The following is a 24,902-nucleotide window of genomic DNA, read 5'->3' as shown; positions in this document are numbered from 1 at the left end:
CGAGCTGTGTATTATGGGTAATCCAGCTGTGTAGTGTGTACTGAGAATGTGTAAGCAAGACAATGAAGACAGGAACGAAGAGCGCAACTAAGTGTGTTTACGCAGGAACTACATGCACATTGTTTTATTGTAGCGATGTACATGTACTTTCGTTTGTGTGCACTGATTAATTGTTCTTCTGGCTATGTAAAGCGGAAGGAAAATGTCCATTTATGCTTTTCCGAGTAACACAAACTTTGTTTTGTTTTTATTGTTGTTGTTTTACTGCTACTGTGCTGGAACAAGCCGATAATGGATCAAGAAAAGGAAGAATGTGTATCAGACACACAGCAGTGGATGAATAAAGCATTTGATATTGCGGAATTAGCCCTTAGCAATGGCGAAGTACCTGTCGGTTGTGTGTTTGTCTGTAGAAATAACGTTATAGCTGATGGTGCAAACACAGTTAATAAAACAAAAAATGCAACAAGACACGCCGAGATGAACTGCATAGATATGGTAATGCGTTCGTGTAAAATAGCTGATGTAGATTGGAGAAAAGTATTCCCCGAAGTTGAGGTTTGTACCCGGTTGCATTTTATTATCACTCTAATAACGCTTGATACGTGAAATGTTTCTCTCCCTTCTGCCTTGTTGAGTTTTGAACTCCTTTTCATAATGAGATGTTAAAGTTTTTCAACGTAGTATATATTTCAGTTGCTTTATTACATTTATTTTTTCATCTGCTTTTCACATTTATAGTGATATGTCAGATATGCATATACAAACATCACAGGGAATATTAGCTTTTATCAGACACAAAGAATTTAATTATTTAGAAAGTTTACAGCCTGTATATATAAAATCAAATAACATATGGTTTCCTTGATTGACACAGATTTCACAACTATCAGATAGAGTTTTAAATAAATGGCTGTGCTCATCAGTTGAGCACCTCTACAAGATGATATCTGGTGGTACGTAAAAAGAACAAGAAGATAGTTGCATTTTTATTCCAATTTTGTTATTTAAATACTGTGGAAATCTTTTTCAAGTACAAAAGATACCTCCAACTGTTTTGGGTGAGTGGGGTGGTGCACTGGTTAGTGCACAGGACTCACATTTAGGGTGACGACTGGTCAAATCCGCGATTTAGGTTTTCCTTGATTTCCCTAAATCGTTCCAGGAAAAATGCTGGGATGGTTCCTTTGAAAGAGCGCAGCCGATTTCCTTCCCCATCCTTGAAACAGTTCAAGCTTGTGCTCCATCTCTAATGACCTTCCTTCCATCTGTTTCAAAATTGTAAGTTGCTTGTCGTCAGTTGCCTGTGTATAGTATATGTGGTTGTTACCTTTTTATCTAATGTTGTAATTGCGTAAATCTTTGTTCATCAAACGGAACAGTTTGCTTTCAGAAATTTAATTCTTTCATGATTGTACAGTATAGGTACAGTCAGGACTGTTAAATTGTAGGTAAACAGGTTTTAACTGTTACAGTTGACCCTACTTCTCATCTAGGATTTGGATCACTTCCATAAGTAAAGTAGCAGAGAGATGCTCACTGTTAAATGTTTGTACAAGCTTTGTGAACAAATAAGAATAATTAATGTTTGTGTGTTTATAGGTAATTTCCAAGAATGATTGCCTATTGTAGTCGCGGGGTCCAAACGATACATATTGCACGTCCAATAGTAAATCGATCATTATGTCTTAACTTTCCCTGCAAACACAAGTTGTGGAAGTATAGGTACTGAAATAAGTACAGTTCGTCCCTTTGTCCGGGACGCCCTTCTCTTTTTATGGAAGACTTAACAGATTTCCACAGCCACTCAATATTCTGGATGCGGGCACTGCGGTCATCCGAAGACACGAACTCCACAGAATGGTTCAGAAATTCTTGGTCAAACCCTTCAGCTTTCAGAGTCTTTTTAAGACTGAAACCCATCTGTAATAACTTTAGTACCAGGCAGTATGAAGCGTCTTATGAGACCCACTAAAGTGACCTTGCCTCGGGACAATACTGCGACAACGAAACACTACCACAGCTCTCTTTCTATTACACCGAATACCTGAATGTGATCTATTTCACTTTTTGAAGGTTGTCTTCTCTGGTTCTTTCGCCTAGCTATATGAGATTCATCTACTTCTACAACTATATTCGCTCCACCAATTGGTACACTATCATTTGTCGCTACCACGTAACAGACTTCTCGGCAAAACCCGAAGTAGTCTCACACAGTATTTGCAGATAACTCAGTTTCTGATGCTGTTGGTTGCAACATGTAGTCTGGAATCCAGCACGATACAAGAATTACTCTCGTATGAATGGATAACTTGGAAGAGTCAAACCACGTATTTTTCCGGATACTCATTCGTTTTCCGCACCACCCGCAATGAAATTACAACGGGATTTCAGTATCGACACTTGCGAAGTTTTACAGACTTTGCAGCACCACCGTCAACACAGTCCCTCCTTCCCTCATCCGGCAGAACTCCATATTTGCGGCAAAAAGTCAAACAACTCTCTATGCTGGATATACACGGAATTAGAGTTTTCCATGTGAGAGAATGTGTGGAAGAAACCTCAGGAACACCAGACATTACACTCGCTATTGACAGAAACAGTCTGGGTTTCCCAATAAAATCACAAATAATTAGGGCACAATGTAATCTACACGAACTAAAGGAATGATGGAAAACAGATAAAAATGACGGTCACAAATGAGTGATCATAAAGCCCGCCACGAATTCGAAAGATCGATTTACTATCGCACATTTGATATGTATCGTTTGGATCCCGTGACTTCGATAGACAATCATTCTTGGAAATTACCTGTTTATGTTACCAACAGTAGACACTGGTTGTATATTATGTGTGCTAACATGCTTATTGATTAATTGAATTTATTTTGTTTGACCATTTGGGATTATATGTAATATAGGACACTTGAAAAATAGAAAACATTCATCATCACATAGGCCTACTTCCTAACCATATTTGTTACATTCTAACATCATCGATTATAAATAACAATATACACACATTTAATGTGGTAAGTACTCTTTAACACAGTAAAATTTCTTTTCCACCATATAGTCTTTGAAGTTCTTTGGAAAGTTAGTGTCATGTACACTGTCATGAAGGTTTTTAGGCAGACCTCTTGGTAATTTGATACCTGAGTACTGAGGTCCATTTTCAAGCATTTTAGGAAGGGAATGCTTCGTATGTCATTCATCCTCTGTTGTCTTGTGAATGTGTACATTAGTATTTGTGTAATCCACTATCTTTTGTGTTATCCACTATCTTTTGTGTTATCCACTATCTTTTGTGTTGTATATTATTATTTTGTGTGTTTTCAAAGACATAAAAGTTAAAAGGTTAGCTTTTTTTATCAGGTTCTGCATGTTTCAGAAGTCTTTCATCTTAAAATGATCTTAATGGTTTGTGTGTGTTCTGTATGGGGGGGGGGGGGGGGGGGGGGTTTTCATGCGTGTGTGCATTTTTTAAGTATGTGAATACACTTGGTGTGTTTTTAATTTTTTAGTTTCCTCACACTGTCACTCCATTCTGAAGGTACAGTTCAAAGAGTCCATAGTATACTGTTCACATAAGCTATTTGTCTGCATACTGCAATAGCTGCTTCATTATGAATATGATGGAGCTGAGTTTTTTACAGACAGAATGAATTTGTTGTTTTCATTTCAGCTCATTATATACAGTAATACGTAAGAATCTAGTAAATTCTACTTCTGCCAACCTTTTTCATCCACCTCCAAACCCATGTGCAGAGGCTGCTCTTTGTTTCTGAACTCTGTATACACACCATTTTTAGGTTTATAACCAATCCATTTTCCAAGAGGCACTGAGTTGTGATGTTTGCAGATATGCTTGCCCTTCTCTCAACATGTTCCACATTTTGGTCACTGTTCAGTATTGTCATGTCATCTACATACAATATTTTCTTCTCTTTCTCTTCAACACCTGTATCATTAATGAACAGATTCAATAGCATGGCCCAATACCAATCACTCCATATTTGATGGCTTTGGTTTCTGACTCACGTTCTTTTCCTATTAACACACTGTTTCTTGTTGCATACGTATAATTCCATTCACTCCCCTGCTTGCCCTCGAATAATGTAGTTTTCCAATTTTCCTATCTGTATTTCATGATCATTAATGTCAAAAGCTTTGGCGAGATCTGTAAAATTGCTGCTGCAATTTTATTTTTATTTATTTATTTTGTAAGGATTGTATAGTGTATTCGTGTCAGATTCGCAATTGCTGATTCTATAGGTTTACCCTTTCTGAAACCACGCTGTGATGGTACAGTAATGTTATGTTCAAACAATCAGTTAATCTATTACACAGAAACCTTTCCAGGATTTTTGAGAAACTTGATAGCAGTGAAACTGGCCTGTAGATGTTGGGAGTCCCCTTTTTGTTCACTGGCATCCACTTGCTTATCTTCAGTTTTTCAGGAAAAAATTCATCTCTGAAAGAGCCGTTCACTATGGCCAACAGTGATGTGATTATTTGTTCACTTACCAGCTTTATTATGTGATTCTATATTTCATTATCACTAGTTGATTTCTTGGACTTCAGTGTCTGTGCAGTTTTCCTCAGCTAATCTTCTGTAATTAGTTTCAAGAACATAGTTCTGCTTGATTTTTTTTTTTTTTTTTTTTTTTTTTTTTTTTTTTTTTTTTTTTTTTTTTTTTTTTTGATACCTTAGGAAGCTTATTTTCTGGACAACCTCTTTGCAATTTTAAGTTCCCCACCAAATTTATATAGGCTATGTATCATTGAGTATGTAAGTCATTTTTCTGCCATCTGTTAACACTGCATTGTCAGTTTTCTTTTACCTGATCCCCGATTGTGTGTTTCATCTATCTTTTTTCCTTTCTTTCACCATTAATTACATTTCGCACTGTCTTTATTCTGTCTTTTGAGTTCCTTATGGTAGTGTTGATTGCTTTTGTGTTTGCCTCTCTTATTATTTTTCTGTATTTCTTTAGTACTGCATAACTATGTTTCATTCTGACAGTGTATTACCTTAATTCTGTGTATATTAACAGTTCCAACTTACTGTAACATATTCATATATTTTGACAATCTGCTGATAGATGATCATGGAAGTGAATATCATGTTATATTCATATGTTTTATATTTTTTATGTTATACTTTTTGACTTGCTCCACAACATCGAGAACAATCTCATTTTTGGGTATATGGATCAAAAACTGAACCTAATCTAATCTAATTTATAGTTTTCAGCTCGCTCATCCTTCTCAGAGCCTACAATTTCCCATGCCTGGTAATCAATTGTTTGATTCTACAGCTTTTCTTGTCTCTCTACTTTGAAGAATGCTACATTAAAATGGTATTTAATTGTTGTAAAAAATTAACTGTACTTTTCATTTACGTTCTGCACCTATAGCCCTATGGTTTCATCCCAGGTTTTCCCCGCATAATATTGTTCTGAAGATTTTAATATTTTGCTTGCTGATGATCCTGTGTTACACCCACTGATATTAGTAACGGTGATGTCAGTAGGTGTCTGATTCTAGCTTTTGTTATTGCAGATATTGATGTCTCAGTATTACACCATATTAACAATTCTTGAAAATCATTTCTTGTTTTTGATCCGTTGTCCATGTCAGTATTGAAGCCTCTACGTATAATGTTTTTCTTTGTGTTCTTTCTTAGGAAGTTAACATTTTTTCCCAGAAAGATGCTAATCTTGCCACCTGGTGATCTGTACACACAAAACACTCTAAAGTATCTCTCGCTATTCCAGTAATTTCAAAGGCTTTTTTGCTACCTGTGGGTAACCTCACACCGTTACTGGTTTACTGATTACAGTCTTTAGGGGCTTTCCTGTTTTAATGTATTGTCACGTAGAAGAAGGTGTAAATACATGAATGACGAACACTGACTTCACTTAATGAAGGATTATTCAGCACTTGCACATACAAGAGCGCGGAGTGAAGTGCCTCCGGCCAGAACACATACAGTATATATACAGTTACGAAACATTCCAGTACAGTGATTCTTGACATTTGTGGATACTTCTAGAATGTGCTCAAACCGAATATATAAATTTTATATAAAAACAAAGATGAGGTGACTTACCGAACGAAAGCGCTGGCAGGTCGATAGACACACAAACATACACACAAAATTCAAGCTTTCGCAACAAACTGTTGCCTCATCAGGAAAGAGGGAAGGAGAGGGGAAGACGAAAGGAAGTGGGTTAAGGGAGAGGGTAAGGAGTCATTCCAATCCCGGGAGCGGAAAGACCTGTCCTTTTTTCCCCCTAAGGTAAGTCTTTCCGCTCCCGGGATTGGAATGACTCCTTACCCTCTCCCTTAAAACCCACTTCCTTTCGTCTTCCCCTCTCCTTCCCTCTTTCCTGATGAGGCAACAGTTTGTTGCGAAAGCTTGAATTTTGTGTGTATGTTTGTGTTTGTTTGTGTGTCTATCGACCTGCCAGCGCTTTCGTTCGGTAAGTCACCTCATCTTTGTTTTTATATAAAATTTTTCCCACGTGGAATGTTTCCTTCTATTATATCGAATATATAAATTTAAATTCTACTGTTCAGGTGAGTTTTGAATTCATGACCCTCCATGCAACAGTCTAGTATTATAACTACTACACTACAGTGGCTGTGTTAGTCAACTTCTTCTGTGACATTGCTCCCTCCTTAAGAGAACAGCATCTCGATGTTACGTCCTCCTATTCCGGGAACGAATCATTGGTCCTGCATACTCCGACACCCGATGACTGATGTTCGCCCTGGCAGTGATCTTCTTAGAACTTCCCTTGCCGCTACACTCTTCGTCACCTTTCCGCTTGTTGGCTGTCGCTGGAGCTTCGAATTTACCCTGGGTTCCAGGATACTTATAGGGCTCCATTCGAAGGACGTGGACCATATCTCTGATCTTTCGTCGTCTTGTGTCAGGGTTGAAATCTTCAACTTCATAAGTAACTTCAGACAACTGTCTTACAACCTTATAATTTCCAAAGTAGCACCTGAGGAGCTTCTCAGAGAGACCCACCCTCTGAACAGGAATGAAGATCCAGACGAGGTCACCAGGCTGGTAGACAACAGGACGGTGGTTTGCGCCATACCTTCGGCGATTGTTTTCTTGAGCCTGTAGCGTGCGGAGTCAAGCTAACTGCCGAGCTTCCTCAGCTCTGGTTAACACCTGCCCGATGAAGTCGTCGTCTGCGTGATCAGGATATAATGGAAACGCTGTGTCCATTGTCTTCGTCGCCTCACGCCCGTGCACCAGGAAAAATGGCGTAAATCCTGTGCTGTCTTGTTTAGCAGTGTTGTAGGCAAACGTCACAAAAGATAGCACCTCATTGCAGTTGCCCTGCTCAACATTGATGAATATTGATAGCATGTCGGCCAAGGTCTTATTAAGGTGTTCAGTAAGACCTTGGCCAACATACTATAAGTGTTCCCCAATGTTGAGTAGAGCAACTGCGATGAGGTGCTACCTTTTGTGACGTTTCCCTACAACAATGCCAGACAAGACAGCACAGGATTTACACCATTTTTCCTGGTGCATGGGCATGAGGCGACTGCGACAATGGACCCTGTGTTTCCGCTACATACTGATGACATAGACAACGAGTACATCAGCCAGGTGTTAATCAGAGCTGAGGAAGCTCGGCAGTTAGCTCAACTCTGCACTCTGCAGGCCCAAGAAAACAATCGCCGTAGGTATGACGTGAGGCACCGCCCTATTGTGTACCAGCCTGGTGACCTCATCTGGATCTTAACTCCTGTTCGGAGGTTGGTCTCTCTGAGAAGGTCCTCAGCCACTACTTTGAACCTTATACGGTTGTAAGACAGTTGTCTGATGTTACTTATGAATTTGAAGATTTCGACCCCAACACAAAACGGCAAAAGATCAGATATATGGTCCACGTCCTTCGAATGAAGCCTTATAAGGATCCTGGACCCCAGGGTAAATTCGAAGCGCCAGCGACAGGCAACAAATGGAAAGATGATGAAGAGCGTAGCTGCAGAGTCGAAGTATGCAGGACCAATGACTTGTTCCTGCACTAGGAGGACGTAACACCAAGGCGCTGTTCTCTTAAGGGACTCCGGAACGCACTATACTTGCAATGTTAAAATAACGCTTATAAATTACATCTTTCCTCACAAAGTATTTGAGGTAGGAAGTTGAACTTTTTACAGATTATTTATTGGAATATGGGCTACAACTTAACACAGGGATTTTACAAAATTTTAGTTCAGTTATTAAAGATGATTTTTTTTTTTTCAATTGTAATGAAAATTCACAACATTTTTTTGCAATTTTTTATTTATATATTCAAAAATATACAGTTTTTTTTGGAAAAAGGCTGTGTTAAATTATGCAGAAGGTACTGTGTAACATTTACTGAAAGTCTGAAACAAATATGTGTGGAAGATCCTTAGAAAACATGTAATTAGTATGAGAAAATAAAAGTTTTGGGAATCGAGCGACAAAGATTGGATTAACTTATTAGTGCATTCCAGGTCCATAGGATGGGTTATCTTCATCCTCTGCAAACTCCTCCTCCAGCTTCCTCTTGTTCCTCCTCCTGTTTACTCTTGCTTGTATTTCTAGACTCTTTACAGCCCTGTCTGCAGCCCGAAGGCGTTCCTTGTCTAAAGCAAGCATCGCTCGTTGTTGTGTTCGTAGATTTTGCTACCATTTTCTTCAGTTGCAGTTACTGCAACACTGTTCCAAAAGGTGGTCACGTATGAACACTTATCACATTTCAGTTGTATTTCACTAGCAAGTCCTACGTGCTTTATTATGGAGAGTTCCAGACCAACTTCACTACAATGAATACATCTTACACAGTTTGAAAAAAATTCCTTTAAGAACCGACTTATCAAATATTTCATTCACATCCGATTCGCCCATAAAACATTCATAGTTTTCACTCATTGAACCAAGCTTCTTCTGTGAAGTATTTTCTTTCCCACTTTGACTGCTATGGGCAGGTGTACTTGAGAGGTTAGGTTCACTCACTTGGTTATCGTCTTTATTGTTTACAGTAATAACACATACCTTTGGCTTTCCAACATTTCTCCTTTTCTTAAAAGCCTTCAGAGGATTTCTAATAACTTTACTTTTACTCATTATTATACTTCAACAAAACAGAGACTCAAGAAACAGAATTAATTACTAATATTTTCGAGATAACGACAGAGTAAATAAACATGAAACAATCGACAATCACACCAGCGATATATATTGAACCACCACAGATTAGCCACAACACATACTTTATCTCACATCACTAAAATGTACCTGATGAACACGGACATTAATAATAACACCATTTGACAGCAGTTTAACAGCGCCACAGTGGGTCACACCCATGTAGAACACATTTCAAAAAAAATTTAAAAATAGTTGTAGTCTTCGGAATTGAATAAATTATATATCTATTAAAAGGTAATAGTCTGCAGATTCAGAAAACACAAAAAAGTAAAAATTGAACTTTTCATGATTTTGAGCCTTTCCGGAGCCCCTTAAGGAGGGAGCAATGTCGCTGAAATTAGTGCTACCACTACGAGACAAGATCTTTTAGCTCGACTACCACCAGATCTCACTAAGCGGCAACAGAAGAAGCTACTTGCCATTCTTCAAGAGTTCTCTGAATGCTTATATCCACAGGTGAAAAGCAAATTAGACAAATCAATGGTGAAGCACCGGATTAGCACTGGAAACCATCAACCAATAAGCCAGAGAGCATAGCGTGTGTCAGCAACGGAATGTTGAATAATTCGCAATGAGGTAGAGAAAATGATGAAGAATGACATCATTCAACCTTCGCAGAGCCCATGGTCATCACCAGTGGTCTTTGTCAGGAAAAAGGATGGCAGTTGGCGCTTTTGTGTCGATTACAGGAAGCTTAATAAGATAACTAAAAAGGACATTTACCCTCTTCCATGAATTGACGATACAATAGATTGTGTGAAGGGGGCTGAGCTTTTCTCAACCATGGACATGTGCTCGGGATACTGGCATGAAGTAGATGAAGCTAATAGTGAGGAAACTGCGTTCATCACTCCTGAGGGTCTGTATGAGTTTAAGGTAATGCTGTTTGGTTTGTGTAATGCACCAACAAACTTTGAACAGATGATAGATAATCTTCTAAGGCACCTGAAATGGATGATGTGTCTTTGTTATTGAGATGACATTATAGTGTTCGCAGAGACATTTTATGAACATATAAGTGTCTCCAACAAGGCGGACTGAAACTTAATCCAAGAAAGTGTCTCTATGGAGCAAAAGAAATCAAAATACTTGGACACCTTGTGTCAAACGAAAGAGTGTGGCCAGACCCAGAAAAGGTGAGATCTATAATGGAATTGCCTATTCCTAAAAGTATTACAGATGTGAGAAGCTTCCTCGAATTATGTTCTTATTACTGTCGTTTTATCAGAGACTTTTGTATCAAAGCAAGGCCACTCCAAGAGTTGTCAAAAGCCAATGCTAAATTTATATGGGGTGGTGCTCAACAAGATGCTTTCGATGTGCTGCGAAAAGCTCTGACGACTGACCCTGTACTTGGTCTGTATGATGAGAGAGCACCTACAGAACTGCACACAGATGCCGGTGGGTATGGGATCGATGCTGTTCTGGTGCAAATTCTGGATGGAAAAGAGAAAGGTAAAGCCTATGCTTCGAGGACACTTACAGAAGTTGAGAGAAACTATTCAGCTACAGAAATAGAATGTCTTGCTGTGATCTGGGCCATGTGCAAATTTCGACAATGTCTCTATGGAAGGCCATTCACAGTTGTTACAGACCATCATTCACTTGTCTTAAGGATCCAACAGGACAACCCGCCAGGTGGACCTAGAAGATCTTGTCTCATAGTGGAAGCGCTAATTTCGTCTACAGACTTGGCATGCGAGGTTTCTATGACACTCAGCTGTTCTGCAATTAACGGCTCAGCGTTTGCTACACACATGCGTCTTGGAAAGATCAGCGGTTCTCGGTGACACTTAACTATCCACTATTCACCGAGTCCGTTCTTAAACGAGACGACAGAGGCTGTGAAGACCAAGTTATTCTTCGGTGCAATGTAAGAGAAGCATACCACTGAAGAATATGTGTCGCACTGTAGAGAGTGCCAGAGAGAAAGGCAGTTCCTCAGAAACCCACTGACCGGCTGGCCAGCTCATACCAATTCCACCAGCCAAAACGTCTTTCCAGCGTGTTGGGATTGACCTCCTCAAACCATTTCCAACATCTGCTATTGGCAGTGGATGGATTATTGTTTGCACTTATTATCTGACACGCTGTGCCATTACAAAAGCCGTGAAAACAGCCGAAGCATCCGAGGTAGCCAAATTCATTGTGGAAGACATTGTATTAAAACACAGTGCCCCAAGGTTGTTAATTACTGATCGAGGAAAAGTTTTTTAATTGAATCTTGTGACAGAGATAAACCGTCAGTGCAACATTACACATCACATGACGACTGCCTACCTTCCACAAACTAACGCGCTTACTGAACGCCTTTATATGACCTTGGCCGACATGCTATCAGTTTCATCAATGTTGAGACGAGCAACTGGGATGAGGTGCTATCTTTCATGACATTTGCCTACAACACTGCCAAACAAGACACCACAGGATTAATGCCATTTTTCCTGGTGCACGGGCGTGAGGCGACTAAGACGATTCACACTGTGTTTCTGTTACATCCTGATGATGTGGACGACGACTATATTGGCCAGGTGTTAACCAGAGCTGAGGAAGCTGGGCAGTTAGCTCAACTCCGCATGCTGCAGGCTCAAGAAAACGCTCACCGAAGGTATGATGCAAGCCACCGCCCAGCTGTCTACCAGCCTGGTGACCTCGTCTGGATCTTCACTCCTGTTCAGAAGGTTGATCTCTCTGAGAAGCTCCTCAGGTCCTACTTTGGACCTTATAAGATTGTAAGACAGTTGGCTGATGTTATTTATGAAGTTGAAGATTTTGATCCTGACGCAAGACGACCAAAGATCAGAGATACGGTCCACATCCTTCGAATGAAGCCCTCCATGGATCCTGCCACCCAGGGTAAATTCAAAGCTCCAGTGACAAGCAACAAGTGGAAAGGTGGCAAAGAATGTAGTGGCAAAAGAAGTTCTAAGAAAATCTCGAGCAAGGTGAGGATGAGTCATCAGGAGTCAGAATATGCAGCACTGATGACTCATTCCCGGACTAGGAGGACGTAATACTGAGACACTGTTCTCATAAGAAGGTAGCAACGTCGCAGAAGAAGCTGAGTAGCACTGTGGTGTAGTGGTTGTGATACCATACTGTTGCATGGAGGGTCGTGAGTTCAAAACTCACCTACAATTTTAATTTCTATATTCGGTTCGAGTACATTCTAGAAGTATCCACAAATGTCAAGAATCGTTGTACCGGAATGTTTTGTAGCTGTATGTGTTCTGGCCAGAGGCAGTTCGCTCCGCACTCTTGTATGTACAAGTCTTGAATAAACCTTTGTTAAGTGAAGTTAGTGTTAGTCATTCATCTAATTATACCTTCGTCACTAGAGAAGCCAGAAGTATGTCTCATGTGGTGGCACACAGTTGCTGTCATCGTAACGTCCTCTTCTTCTTCTTCTTCTTCTTCTTCTGTCTCTGATAGATTGTGAACTTGGAGGGCACTGCCAAGCAATAGTATGAGAACAATGAGAAGAAGTATTCCAGGCAGAACTACACAAGTATTTCGGCGAAATACGACGACAGAAGTGCAAGGCTGAAGATAAATTATAGTGCAGGGCACAGCGTCCATGAGAAACTACAGCATCCTACATTCAAGATGTCTTGGAGCTGTGTAAAGTAGTGGATCCTAGAATGAAGGAGGAAGATAAGGTTGCACATCTCATGAAGGGTGTTGCTGAGAACATGTATCAAGCCCTACTCCTGAATGAGGTTTCAACAGCAGACGACTTCATAAAATGGTGCCAGTATATCGAGACAGTCAAAAAAGAATTACACGCGAGAAGTTTGAACGGTTTCCAAACAGCGTATCGATGTCTGTGATGGAGGAAACGACCAATTTCACAAGTGTTTTTAGTCAGATAGAGAGAGAGGAAGTTCAGAAGGCACTTGGATTGCATGGCGAGCAAAAATCCGAGATGCTTCAAGAGGTCATAAGGGAGGAAGTGGAACAGACATTGAAGCCTATCTCTTGTCCTTCATTTCTCTTTGAAATGGTGAAAAAGTCGAGACCCAGGCAGGGACATTCCTACAATGCCACATGAGGAATCTGTTTGGGCACCAAGGATAACTTGACGTCTAGAGGACCCAGGATAACACCAGTATCTTTCCACTGCAGACGACCGGGACATGTGGTGCGCTATTGTAGAGAAAGGTGGCGGATATTTGATGACGCCCATGCCAGAAGACAGAAGACCAATCTTAGCCGACTCCGGGATGATGAAGATGAACAAGAAGATGGTGCAGGATGACGTAGGTCACCATCGCCGCAAGCTAGCCACTGGAGAAGACGCTCCCCAACATGCCGATCAAGGTCTCTGGCACTGTTTCGAAGCTCCAGCCGATCACATAGCCACTGCAACCTGGAAAACTAAAGGGTGTGACCTTCCTTGAAGGTGAGGCTACTAAAGAGAAAAATCCTCCGCCTTTAAACACTACAAAAATGATAGGAAACTACATTGATATCCTCATTGATGGCCAACCAGCCCAAGCTCTTGTGGACTCTGGAGCATCATATTCTGTAATTCCAGAGAAGTACCGTCGCCAGTTGCAGAAAACTGTATTCGTCGACAACAAAACATCTCTACTGAAGGTGGCTAATGGGAAATATGTAAAATCTACAGGAAAATGTGTCATTTGTGTGGGTATAAGTGGCCATATACAGCCCTTAGAATTTATTGTCTTACAAGAGTGTAGTCATGACATCATTCTCGGATGGGATTTCTTTGAAGCTTCTCAGGCAACCACAGATTGTGGTCGCTCGAAGATTATGCTAGATGAGATGAGATACTGTGGACAGGAAGATGCGCATCCAAGTGTTTGGAGACTGTGTGCTAGATGAAGTGATCATGCCTGCAGTCAGTGCTAGAAAGGTAACTGTCATGTCATGCCATGCATCATTGCATGGATCTTGTAGTGGAATGTAAGAGAAGCTTAACAAATTTGTTACAGTGCATATAAAGGCACCTCTGTAATAATGCTCGGTTTCAGAAACCAGTTTTGTACGCACTTGTTTTGCTTTTACCATAATTTTAAAATATTTGTCAACTTGTTGCATTCTAATTCCCGGTAGCATATAGATTTTGCAGTTGCGGGCAGTGATATTTTTCAGTAGTGAATCACCAATTGTTAGAAATTCATTTTCGTTCCCTTGCATAGTTGTGGTCTTGTCTTTTTCTTTGCCATATGTCACTACCTTTCATTTTCATTTATCTACCAATTTTTGGCTTGCTGCGTTTATCATGACATTGTCAGAAACACTGGCTGTGTTGTTGTTTTTAAAGTTTGTATGTACACATGTGTTATCATGGTCCTGTTGTTTTTCTGTTTCATGTATCTCACAAATGGAGGACTGCTTTTCTTGTACTAATCTATCACTTTGTTTCTGTACAGTCAATATTAGAGTTTTTAATGACTCAATATCATTTTATAGTAATTTTATAATTTCCTTCTTTGGGTCCACAGCACTTACAAGATCAGCCATTTTGTTAGTTAACACCCATGGCATGTCCACAGAAAATCAACACTGATGAATTTTATGTTCACTTTCACATACTTTTCAAGTGACCCCTAATTGCACTTGTCACAAAAATATTTTATATATCAGGAATATCGCAACTTTGGAAAAAATAGTCTGTTGTTCTTGAAGTTATACTTACCACAGACTAAATGCTTTAACAATATTATGAGAAGGAAAGTTGCTACTCACCATATAGCGGAGATGCTGAGTCGCATATAGGCACAACAACAAAAAATTTCACACGTAAAGCTTTCGGCCAATGGCCTTTGTCAACACTAGACACACATACACATACACACACACACACTCACGCAAATGCAACTCACACACATGACTGCAGTCTCAGGCAACTGAAACCATAGTTTCAGTGGTTTCAGTTGCCTGAGACTGCAGTCGTGTGTAAGCTGTGTTTGCGTGCGGGCGCACGCGCGCATGTGTGTGTGTGAGAAAATCTTTTTGTTGTGCCTATCTGCAACTCAGCATCTCCACTATATGGTGAGTAGCAACTGTCGTTCTCATAATATTGTTACATTCCATCCTGGATTTTCTGTTGTTTGACTAAATACTTTAAACACTACTTACTTGACATTTATGTAAATTTACTGATATTGTTCCAGTGAGGTGGTACACACTGCACTGGCCTTCAAGCTTTAGATTGTCCATGTCACCAAACAACTGTAGACAAATTCTTTGATTTTTGTTTGATTACATTTGTACAAAGTATTTACATGTAACATAAGACAAGTCAACTTCCTCCACCACACATCTTTTTGTCTCCAATGGCCGTGATATTGAGGGTGCTTGAAATGCTAACCTACCTTTCATGCTTTCCCTGATACTAAAAGAATGTTTTATGTGTTGTAAGAATAGAAGCTCATTTTACTGTTTAAATTATCCATTACACTAGTGAAATGTAATTAGAGCACTGAAATAATTCAGCAATTAATTCAATTCAAAGTAAGCTCTTGCAGTGATTTGAACTGTCCCATATGTTATCCTTTGTAAATGTAGCTTACATAGGGATAAATGACATACAAGTCACTTTTAAACTCAGAATATTACTGGTTGGAAGGTTGCAAACTCCATTATTTAACATCATATTTCTTTGAAAACAAATGTGTCATAATTTTTAATTTACTGCGTGGTCTTAACGTCGCAGATGGTCAGATTAGTACCTTCAGGATCAGTCTGTTTCACCATAAAATCTGTCTTTAGCTTTCCTATTGCCCCATGTATTACCTTTGCAATAAGAGTTCTGACCTAACCCCAATTGATTAGCTACACATTACATGTAGGAAGGCTGGAAACCTGTGTCTGTGCTAATATATACATACATGTTTCTTGAGGAAAGCTAATGTGTACAACTGGTGCTTTATCACATTACTATGTTGAATTCAGAACCTGATAGATAAGAGAGTGCTACTGTTTCAATTCATCTTGTGTTTCCCTCTTTGTTTATCAGTTTCTCTAAAGTTCTCTTTTCCCCAGAAATGTTTGACACAGGTGCAGGTGATTAAATACAAACAACCCAACCTAAAGTGTCAAGTGATTAAAATTACATGAGCTTTTGGCCAAGCACTCCTTGACCATTGTCAAGTGGTATGACTGCCACTGGGCTTCTGGTACCCTCTCCGCCCCCCCCCCCCCCCCCATGTATACACTAGCTGCCATGTGTGATGTGTGACGCCACTGGTACCCCTATTATACACTAGCTGCTGTGTGTAATGTCACTGGTGCCCATGGCAACACTATGTATGGACATATGGCGTTCGATACGTCCACTTATATGGTGCAATTGCTGGATCCCATACAGTGCTGTACTGCAGGCCACTGTCTCTATTTAAGGTGTTATCAATTATTTTTATTTCAATGACTTCTTTAGTTACATGATCCCAGAAGCCGTTAGTCCAAGCCATGACGTACGTTTCATCAAATTTTATCCAGTATCTGTGTTCTAAAGCATGCGCAGCTAAAGTAGATTTCTCAGAGTAGCATAGGCGATAAAACCTCTCATTCTCCTTCCAGTGTTGTTCCACAGAGCGTACTGTTTGTCCATCATAACACTGGCAGTACTTGCAAGAGATTGTAGACCCCAAATGTTCTGAGACCTGATGCTTCTTTAACTGGTCTCAGTACTTGACAAATTTTTGTCAGAGGCCCGAAGATCAGTTTGATCTTGTGTCATTTCAGTAGGCAGCTTATCTTGCCCGACACAGGACCACAGAATGTAAAAAAGGTGAGTTTCTTTTCCTGCTCATCATCAGTGGTCTTAATGTGAGTCGTGCTTGAAATCACTTCATTTATTTGATGAATGTAATAGGTGTTGTTACTGAAGACCTTGTGTAGGTGGCTCAGTTCGTGGGGAAAGTTATCAGTATCTGATACCATTCTTGAATGATGCACCAGTGTTCAAAAAACATTGTACTTCTGTGTTGATTGATGAGGGCTGATGGCATGCAAGTACAGATCAGTGGGGGTGGGTTTTCTATAGACGCTGTGGCCAAGTCATCCATTTCATTTGCATTGGGTGGGGATGTCGAGAAGGGGCAATGCATCGTCTTTTTCTACGACTGTGGTAAACTGGATATTACTGTTATTGCCATTGAGGACTTCCAAGAAGTCATCCAATTTCTCACATCTGTGTGGGCAAATGACAAACGTGTGATCAACATATTGAAAGAAACAACGAGGCTTTAATGGCACCATGACTGAGGCTGTCTCCCCAAAATTTTTGTTGAAGAGGTACATGAATTTAGTGATGCAGTGTGAGAATGGGCTGAGGATTTTTGCTGGTAAATTGCTCCACTCATTTACCAGCCTAAGCATATTTACCACCATTGTTGTTCCATAGTTCAAACTTACCTTGTACTAATGGTCTTTCCTTTCCTGATATAACCCACCAGAACCCAGTCTGTGTCCTACGTCTTCCCATGCGAGACTTTCTCCTTTCAGTTTCTTAATGATTTCCATGACAGTACGCGTGTCCAGTAGTCTCCCATTGTAGATGTGGCTGTTCTCAGCTGCTCTCTTTATTTCTGATTTGACAGTTTTCTTTATCTTTGGTGGGATACTTTATCCGTGCAGCATACTGCAGCTGGGCTCTTACAAGGGATACATGCGCTTCCTCCTTTATATCCTTGCTCAAAATCTTTAGTACCCTCATTAACATGTGCCAAGACTTATTGGTAAACACACTGTTTACTGCCTCACCTATATTATGTAGTTCCCAGTATATTTCCTGGCACTCGGTATCACGTCCAGGTATCGCCACAGTTGTCTTGCTGTGATGGTGTTGGGTCCCAGTTTGTAATCTTATCAGTTGAAGTGCATTTACAGTGTACCAGGCTCTTCTGCCGCTTGCTACTGTTCGAATTTGTTTCTTTCGATTGTAGCTAATTGGATAATAGTAGATGGTAGCCAATGAAAAATCACTGAATCTAATGATTTCGTTTGGCAGAATATGTGAACTGATTTGTTCTCAATGTGAAGAGTGTGAAGGAAACTACATGTGCTGATAGACTGGACTGTAGCAAAGTCCAAGGCCTAGGTTAGTTTGGGAATATGACAGTTTCATTGTGGATAGGCAGAACCAACTGATGTGAATGGAAAAAGACTAGATACGCAGGCAGGCTGACCTGTAGTGAAGCCTGAGGTGTGGGCTAAGTTGGAATGTGACAAATTCGATGTCATTTCACAAAGTCAGTGTATGTGAATGGAAGAAAACATGACCTGCTGCCTGACAGAGCTGTAGGAAAGCCTGATTCCTAGTTTAGGTTTTAATGTGACTATTTGGTTGAGAGCTGGCTAAGCCAAAATAGAATTGCCATCATGACTGATGGGTAGTGTAGCCTGAGATATATGTTTGTCATTGCAATAATGTACGTGTGTCTTATTTCTGATATTGGCTAAAATTCTAACATAATAGAACAAAATACCGGGGAACTGTATTCACAAACCGCATTGCCGACAGACCGATGTGATGTAAGCACCCCGTGGAGGCTAGCACTATACTGGATGACAGAAGGTCACTATGCCAAAGACGAAAAGAGTTTTAATTGAGGTGCTACAATATCCTATCAAATTTCAATTATCTGAATTGTTGCCAGCAGCTGTTGGGAAGGTTTTCACGTTAATTTAATGGCTGTATAACACTCAAATACTACTCCTTTATTAATTTTATAATGCTTAAGTATTGATGTAAAGCAGATTATGTTTTAGCTTTCATCTTATATCTGCAGTAAACTTTGGATTTTGGAAAGTTATGTAATGCAGCTTCCAGCCTTTGGCTGTTATCCTAGTTATGATTTCATCCTCGAAGTTGTTCATGTGTTTCCTTTGTTTCTCTCTTTGGCACCATGGCCTTCCACCTTCCAATGTAGAGCTAGCCTCCACAGACTGCTTATACCACATTGGCCTGTTAGCAATACAGCGGAAGTATGCACATCACATGGGATTTTATGTTTTACTTGCATTGATTTTATACAGCTGGTGTCTACTGGTCCTGTAATATATCCAACAGGGTGTTACCTGGTAATCTATTTCTCAGATTTCTACCATTCTCGAAGTTTCAGTTCCATACTAGAGAATCGTTTTTGGTTGATATTTCCCATGTATTTATAATATTATCTCTAGAATTTAGTTAATTTTTAGGCATTTTATCCGCGTTCACGGTAGTGCCCAGTAGTGTCCCATTCATTATTTGTGGTCCCCCCCCACACCCCTGTTATTTTCTAGGCCTGACTCATTCAGTAGCATTACATTTGAACAAACATCTTTTGGGAGTTCTCAATTTTATTATGACAACCCACCAATGTGGTCTTAATGTGGATAACTTTCTGAATGCTGGGACTCTATAATTGTCCATTTACACTATGAAAATATAGCCATTGTGACTACTTGTCTCTTTTGTATTCTTGACAGATAAAGCTGAATATGCATCTATACTGACATGAAACCAGTATCTGTGAATAAAGCACCTTCGTATAGCCATGTGGCTTTTGGAAACACCTCATGACTCTTGCTTTTTTTAGTGTTACAATTTTTATGATAATTTGAATGGTTATTGAGTTTCGAGTGTTGTTTATTGTAGTTCACATTGTATATGAGCTGTTTTTGCCCTCCCCAGAAATTTGTTTATATCATAATGTACATCATCTTATGTTTGAAAATATTTTGTTCCATTAACACCAGAAGCAAATTACTTTCCATTGTTCCATTTCCATTAATCTAATGGATTTTACATTTTATCATAATTTTCTGTTATTGAACAATATTGTTTTGTCATGGATTAATTGAAGCTTTATGTATTGCTCATCAGTTTTAATCAGTAATGCCTTCAAAATGGCTGAAATCCATCACTGGAAGTCACAAATACATGTGACTATATTACAAGATAGTGACCATAACAAAAGAAACACATGTTAGAATGCTATTGTGGAGAAAAACATACTGTCAACTACAATGTAGGAATAATGTATCCAACAGAACAAATGTGGGAAGTTGGGGTTTTCGGGTGTGGACAAATGAAATTGGAGAATCATGACAATCATGATATCAAAAAACACAATCCACAAATTGGTATCAAAAATTTCACTTAACCTTTATGGTACAGTTGAACTGCCCGATACCATCAGAACACAAAAATTGCTGGAACGAATGAACTATGGTTACAAACATTTCATTTAGCCAATGTAAATCGAACGAAGTGCCTGATATTAGTACAAAACAAGGCCTTTGCAGTGAAATTCATGTAGTATAGAAAGTTCAATTAACTTATTTATATCAATTGAATTGTCGATTTGCATCACAACAGACATGTAATCTTTCTAGGGGTAGTATTATATAACACACCCCATCTATTTATACTACTGAAAATATCAATATTAAATATGAGAAACAGAAGGAACATACCTCCCAAGAGAACAAGAGAAGTTGAGACTCTAAGAAATTTATTTGTGTGTGTGTGTGTGTGTGTGTGTGTGTGTGTGTAGAGAGAGAGAGAGAGAGAGAGAGAGAGAGAGAGAGAGAGAGAGGTACCTGAACCTAAAACTTCATCTTCATTCAAAAATAACTAAACATAAAAAACTAAAAACAAAAAACATTCATTAAACAGAACTCAGTAACTCAAGCCCACTCCCTACCATTCAACTTACTACCATTCGCATATACATCCTCACAAGTGTCTTCAAAAAACCATGCAAACAACCTATCAAGAGCACTCCTTCGCCATCAATACTCGTCAAGATGAGCTTGTAAAAGGTGCCTTTTACGCCCCCCCCCCCCCCTCCCCAAGTTCCCCATTAATGTTTGTAAAACCCCAGTCCCACAATTTTTAAACTCAATTTGATGATTTGATACTAAATGATTACACTTTCCCCATTCTATGCCAAAAGCAAGTAAGAAGCAAACTCAGCAGAAACTGTATGGCAATCCCCAGTGACATACTCTTTATGCAACCAACTGAAAACTTCTTTCTACGATTTTCTACTGTCCTGAAAACATCATGTGCATTTACATCTCAGAAACAACAGTCTTCCACTCCCATATCTGTCCTGTCAACATAGAGTATGCAACAGCATGTTACGTCAGCTCTCTGAGCGCATGACCTTTGACCCCGCCGATGAGGCAGCATTACGCAATCTTGGCAGCGCGCCAGCTGCGGTCTGACCGACGAACAGCGGACGCGAGCACCTAGTGAGACTAGTGCTCGCGTCCGGGATAACTCTCGGCTGGCACTGTGAAATCGTCTAAGTCCCGTATCTGTCGCCGTGCCAGTGCGCGGCTATATAAGCGAGTGCTGCCCGCGTAGCAGATCATTCGCGCTGCTGCCGCTGCACAGGCAACTGCATTGAACGCTGCCAAGATGCCTTACAGAAGATACAGTCGCCGTCGCCGTGCAAGACAGACTATATATAAAACAATTGAAGACGTGGAAATGACCACATCTGCCGCCGACAAGAAAAAGAATACCATCAAATCTGTCGCTGCACACTCTCTACTGGACGGACCTGCAGTGTTTTGTGGTTGCAGACTGAACTTCAGCATCGACATCAATGATTCGTTTACCCACGGTAACGGATGGTTAACAGTCGCTGTTGTACGTGGTGGTACAGGCCATCCCCTCCCATACTAACATTTCCCAAACCTAGATTCATCCACACTTCTTGTCCCCCTATTAGATTTCTATAATTAATAAATTTCTCATAAATGTTTCACAGTAAATTATAAGATGATGATGAAGATGATATAAGAAAACTTATAAACAAAACGTTACTCGGGGATTAGACCTTAAGCCTGCTCCGACTGGCCGACTGCTGCCTACAAAGCAGTATGAGGAGTAATCTACGATTGTGTAACAGACAATTGGCATGTCACCAATCCCTCCTGTCATTACTGCCAGTTGCTGAATCGTGATGATACTGCTGGTTCTTTATTTGAGCAGTAGTTCATTTGGTCTCACAAGGCTGAGTGGACCGCATTCTAGACATCCGTACCTCAGAAAAATTCTAAGGGATATCGGGAATTGAACCCAGGTCCTTCTGTACTGAAGGCAGTGACACTAACCATTTGTTTAGTCCCCCTTAAACATCCCAACAACCACCACCACCACACTAACCATTCAGCTATATAGAGGTGATTGTAACATAATTATATGATATAAAATACCATGTTCACCACCTTGGCAACCTCCAAATTTGCAAGGAAAATAAAAAATGATCAGTAACCAGTTTTTATTAAAGTTCAGTTATACATGTTTGCAACAATGTACCTGAAAAAGACAATGAGGTAAAATGCGCCCATTGTCATCACCATGCAAGACATAATACACAATATATACAAATATATCATATTGTAAATTTGGACATTGGAATGTGTTTTCTAACTGTATTTCCCATTAGGTTTTTGTGACTGTGGAGCCATGCATCATGTGCTGCAGTGCACTGTCAAGCCTACATGTTAAACGAGTGACATACGGATGCGACAATTTTCGTTTTGGTGGCTGTGGATCTGTCCTCGATGTACCACAGCTCACAGACAATCCACTGGTGACAGTGTCTGGAGTGCAGAAGGACCGTGCCATTGCACTGTTGAAGCAGTTTTATCAGGGCAGCAATCCTAATGCTCCCCCTTCCAAAATTGCAAAGAAGGAGGCACGATTAGAAAGGAGAGCCATTAGGGAAAAGCAGGTGAGAAGGTGTTTCCTTTGTATTTATGCCATTTTGCAGTGAAGCAACCCTTGCAGTGTTAACTATGAGATAAAAAGTAGCTTAAATTTGAGATCATGGGCAGTACAAGCCAGAACACTTTTTCTCTACTGAATGTTCATTGGCACTGAGTCAGTTTCTGGTAGACAACACGAGGTAAGCACTGAGGGGGAAAAAAAAGTAAGTTTACCAGGACTGCAGCTACATATCTGCAAATAAACAAAGAAATTAATATATAACTTAATTTTTTCCTGAGGTTATAATTAAAGCTTTATTACTACCACTCACATAGATGAATTTTTTTAACAAGTGTACCAAAAGATTCATTACCGAATTATTGCTCTTCTTTTTAAACGAGTAATTCAAAATGTACTAACTATAAATTGTATTCAAGTAGTTGAAACTGTATATTTAAAAGTTATCAGAAAGGGGCAACACACAATATCAAACAAGAATAAAACTTGGCTATCTGTAAGTACATGTTTCCAAATTGGAAAAGAGCGAAGAAAAGTGGACTGAGAAAGTTAAGGGAACCACAAAAATTGAGGATTATTGTTGTTGTTTAACCAGTTGCAGCTACTGTGAATAGCCAAGTCCAAAATTGTAAATGTTCAGTATTGTTCAGAGTTCCTTCCTTACTCTTTCTGGAATTGCGGTCACCACAAGAACCGTGTTTTAAAAGCTGCATGAACTTGTAGGCAGACTGACCCTCTCCTCCCCATACACTGCAGTCCAGAGATTTTCTTGCTGTTTGTCCAATGACTGCTTAAAACTGCCTGTTAAAATGCCTCCTTGCACTGCAGTCACATCTTAGAGGGTACTGTTAATGTCACTACACGAAGCGTGTTAGTGAGCACTATGTCTGTTCTTAATAGTTACTGCCAAGATATCTTTCCCTGTAAATCCAACAGTAGAGTACTGTGTGCTAGAGCAGATTTGTTTGTTTATTTTCAGTACTTTGTTTTCCGACCAGCATCCTGGTTATTCAGCAGGGAGACATATTGACAGACTTGTTTTGAGGCCCACATTTACATCTATATTTTGCAAGATCCTGTTCAATGCGTGATGTCTTGATTTACTGTTACTGGTTGTGTTTGAACAATGTCTTGTTGGGGACTCATCATCAGGAAAAGTACATGGAGCACCTACAGACTTATTTAAGACATATTAAAGATTAAAAAAAATGTGTTTGTGTCCTATTAATATTTGTTTATTACAAAGCTGTTTTTGACTTATTAAGCCATCTTCAAGAAACAACTGACTGGTTCCACAAGAGGCACAAGTGCATACAAAATGAAATATAGTATTAGAAGCAAAGATACTATCAACACACACACAGACACATTGGCAGTGACATTCCTCACCTAATGTTGTGGCCAAAGTTTTTGTTTCTAATGTTTGGTTTCGTTTGCACTAGTGTTTCTTGGGAATGATAGTTCATTGTTTTTTTCATGATGGGCTAATAACCTGAAAACTGGTCCAAAATAAACAAATATTAGCAGAACTAAAATGTTTGTCTGTTTTTGAACCTTATATATCTGCATACAATTTATAGTTTGTAACTTTTAAATTCATTGTTTTTATTGAAGAACCATTAGTCAGTAAATAATCTTTTAGTAGTAAGTTAAGACTGGAATTTTATTGCTTCATATTATGCTGCAGAGCCTAAGTTTGTGTTATGTCATTTCATCACAAAATACATCTGTATTTTTCACTGTAAATTAAAACAAGTATCTATCGATTAGTCACTTCATTGTGCTGCAGCAACTCAAATCTGGTCACTTTCTGATTTTCTAGGATTGCGAGGACATTCACTCCAAAGCAGAAAGTGCTATGAATTGTCCTGTTCCTGACAAGTCTAACAATACTGGGCAAAGTAATCACATTGTGAACTGAAGCACTGAAGATAATTACTATGTATTTATTTGTCGTAATAAAGTACCCCATATCCTCTTA

General features: G+C 39.6%; 1 protein-coding gene across 1 annotated transcript; it reads left to right on the top strand.

Moving 5' to 3' along the window:
• Positions 1 to 17: 17 nt before the first annotated feature.
• On the top strand, positions 18 to 24,902 carry LOC124717257 (tRNA-specific adenosine deaminase 2). The gene is made up of 3 exons (XM_047244059.1): positions 18 to 558; positions 22,641 to 22,928; positions 24,744 to 24,902. The coding sequence occupies exons 1-3, from the start codon at positions 292 to 294 to the stop codon at positions 24,840 to 24,842; spliced, it is 654 nt and encodes a 217-aa protein (XP_047100015.1). The 5' UTR covers positions 18 to 291; the 3' UTR covers positions 24,843 to 24,902.

This window comes from Schistocerca piceifrons, chromosome 9 (assembly GCF_021461385.2).
Source record: "Schistocerca piceifrons isolate TAMUIC-IGC-003096 chromosome 9, iqSchPice1.1, whole genome shotgun sequence".
Classification (NCBI taxonomy): domain Eukaryota; kingdom Metazoa; phylum Arthropoda; class Insecta; order Orthoptera; family Acrididae; genus Schistocerca; species Schistocerca piceifrons.
Note: the sequence above shows the minus strand (reverse complement) of the source record. Positions and strands in the feature narration are given on the sequence as shown.